General features: G+C 50.3%; 1 protein-coding gene across 1 annotated transcript in view; it reads right to left on the reverse strand.

Moving 5' to 3' along the window:
* PPIP5K1 (diphosphoinositol pentakisphosphate kinase 1) overlaps nucleotides 1-195 on the reverse strand; it is a 40,164-nt gene extending 39,969 nt beyond the window's left edge. The window contains exon 1 of the mRNA XM_045286426.1: nucleotides 90-195. Within this exon, the coding sequence (XP_045142361.1) occupies nucleotides 90-110 (21 nt within the window). The 5' untranslated portion in view covers nucleotides 111-195. The remainder of the gene's footprint in view (nucleotides 1-89) is intronic.
* Nucleotides 196-3,007: the final 2,812 nt, after the last annotated feature.

The raw sequence follows: 3,007 nt of genomic DNA on the forward strand, positions 1-3,007 counted from the left end.
CGGGAACCCTATAGATTCCAGGCAGGAATACTTCCCAAAGGAATACTTCCCAAACTCTTCAGGCCACCACCATTAAGTCTCCTTCTCACCTTTGCCAGTGGACCCCTCATTTCCTTCTTGATGCAATTCCTAATGGCTCACACCAAGCCCAGAGTCAAGTGGATTCCAACTCACAGGCTCCCTATAGAACAGAGTATTACTGCCACCATAGGGTTTCCACAGCTGTCATCTTTGGGGGAGCACACTGGTGGGTTCAAACGACCAGCCTAGTTAGCAGCTAAATGCTAACCCCCATCCCACCCCACCCCCGTTTATGCTACCAGGGTTCCCCAGCAGCCCTATCTACATACCCCTTATTCTGACTGATGCAACTGCACTGCCATCCCTGGGCTGTTATCAGTTCCTTCAGACTACCTCCCCCACTTCTCCCAATTTACTGTCATCATTCCTCACTGACTCTCCTAATCCAGCTAATCCAACTGATCACAGATCCCCAAGTATAAGCAGTCCTTCAAACCCAGACAGGAGTCAGGTAACATCTTTTTTCTTTTCTTTGGACGCTCAGACCCCTTTTGGGACTCCCCCACGCCCCGCCAAACTGCCCGAGATATCTCTCTCTCTCTTTCTCTCTCCCTGCTCCTGAGATGCATCCTGTCCTTCCGCAAACAACCCCTCTCGGCAGGCTCCAGGCTCCATCATAAGCACTCCCCTTCCTCAAGTTGACCCTGCCCACTGCTGATACCACTCCTCACGCACCCCACTCCCACGCTACTTCATGCAGAACCCCCCCCCCTCACGCACACACACTTCGGCCCTCCCCCTAGTGGCCTTCACCCCCACTCTTCCTCTCACGCTGGCTCTCGCACACCCTCCTCCGCCCGTCTTCGCCTCGCACAGCTGCCGGGCACCAAGACCGCCCGCCATCGACTCAGCGCAATGGGCTCTCGGGGATCCCGACTCTGCCCGCCCCCGCCTTCTCAGCCTCACTCTCCCTACGTTGACATTGAGGCCTCTCCGCAGAGCCGCTTTCCGATGCCGCCCCCAGCTCAGGCTAACTGCGGCCGCCGGACCCCAGCGGAGACCCCCTCGGCCGAGCCCACCTCCTCAGATACCGCCCCCAGCCCCCAGCCACTCCCCCACCGCCCCCGGCCCTCACTCACCCGCCTCCCTCTGCTGGCGCAGCCGAACCTGCCGGCAGAGACACCCGACAGCTGCCCAATCAAAGTGCGACTTCCTTGCGGAGCCACCAATCAGCGGAGGGTTCACGCAGGACTCTGAGTCAGGCTGCGTTGGCCGGCGCTCCTGCGCGGAGGAGGGCAGCCCCTAGTGGCCCTGAGGGGAAAGTGCAACCTGCTGCTCCCCTTCCTCTGATTTCCTACTCGTCGCCAAGGCTCACGCAGACGCTCCGCTCCGTCTAGACTAGGCGCGCTGACGTCCAGGGGAATGGAAAAGTCAGAGTTCGTGCCATTGCACGTCCTGGAGGGCAAAGCTGAATCTTCTGTTTGTTTTGTAAAGATCCAATAAACGTAGGTTGAGAAGGCTGAACTGTAAAGAGGAGTGATAGGGAGATGGAGAGAAAAAAGAGAAACAATGAGGAAATCATCAAAAAGTTAAAGGACAGAACAGAGTATGTATGTTGGCGATTAGATGATGAACGAACATGGAAGACCAATCAAGTTAATTCCCTATCTCTCCACTCACATCTTGCTTGCTCTCTACCCTTCCGGATTTAAAAAAGAAAAACCTCAAAGCACAAAATGTCATCGAATAGATTCTGAGTCATAGTGATCCTACAGGGAACCCCATTGACGTCGTGGTTATACATTGGGCTGCTTAATAGCAAGCTAACCTGCAGGTAGCTACACCTGACAGTGGCCCAATCAAAGTGCGACTTCCATGCAGTTCCAAACCACCAGTTGCTCCTCAGGAAAAAGACAAGGTTTTCTATTCTCTTGGAAACCCCCAAGGGCAATTCTACCCTGTTCTATAAGGCCATTATGAGTTCCAGATTTAGAGTCAGACAAATACGATTTTGAATCCCAACCGTACTCTTAATAGTTGGGTTGTCTTAGACAAGTTACTTAAATCTTCCGAGCTTCTATATGCTTATCTCTAAGATAAGAATGGAATTAAAAGGTACTGGAAACATTTTTTATGTGATGGGGGTTCAAAAAGTTCGCAGGGAAATGGAATAAAAACATAAGGGAATCTTTCCACAGACTTTTTGACGCCCTATCATACATTTGTATTGCCCTTGTCCTCACATCTTCACTTGGTCATGAGAAGTGACACTGATCAAGAGTATTCTCAAGTCCCCAGTCTGCAGGCTTAGGGATCTTGCCAATTTTCAGTCAGGTCCCTCATTACTTTGAGCCCCGAGGCCTTCATAGCAATTATCCTAAGAACTAGCCCTCAGGGAAATGGATGCCTCCCTAATTCATATTCAAGTTCACACCCCTCTCCACCACTCCAATAATTCACACATTATCTTCCAGATAATTAGCTCCTCATTCCTGGGGAAGCCTGGTTGTACAATGGGTTAAACATTTGGGTGCTAACCAAAAGGTCAGCAGTTCAAATCCATCTGTTGCTGTCCCAGCAATCTTAAGGAGTTATTCTACTCTATCTTATAGGATTGCCGTGGTCAGAATTGACACGATGGCCGTGGTGGGTCACAATTAGCAAATAGGGAGACTTAATCCCTAATCATGTGCTGGAACAGTTCCATTCAATATTTATTTTTAAATAAATAAATTTTAAATAAACTCATTACCACCAAGTTGATTTTGATGCATAGTGACCCAATAACACAGAGTGGAACTGGACCCTTTGGGTTTCTGAGATTAAATCTTTACAGAAGCAGACAGCCTCATCTTTCCCCCACTGAGCAAGTAGTGGGTTTGAAAGACCGATCTTAGTGCTGAAATCCTGGTGGGGACTGAGCATGATAGTGGGACAGGAGGAGAATCAAGGGAAATAGAGGAAAGAGCTGGGAGGCAAAGGGCAT

The sequence above is a fragment of the Echinops telfairi genome, unplaced genomic scaffold, assembly GCF_000313985.2.
Source record: "Echinops telfairi isolate 266 unplaced genomic scaffold, ASM31398v2 ScPeMD7_8;HRSCAF=38, whole genome shotgun sequence".
Lineage (NCBI taxonomy): Eukaryota > Metazoa > Chordata > Mammalia > Afrosoricida > Tenrecidae > Echinops > Echinops telfairi.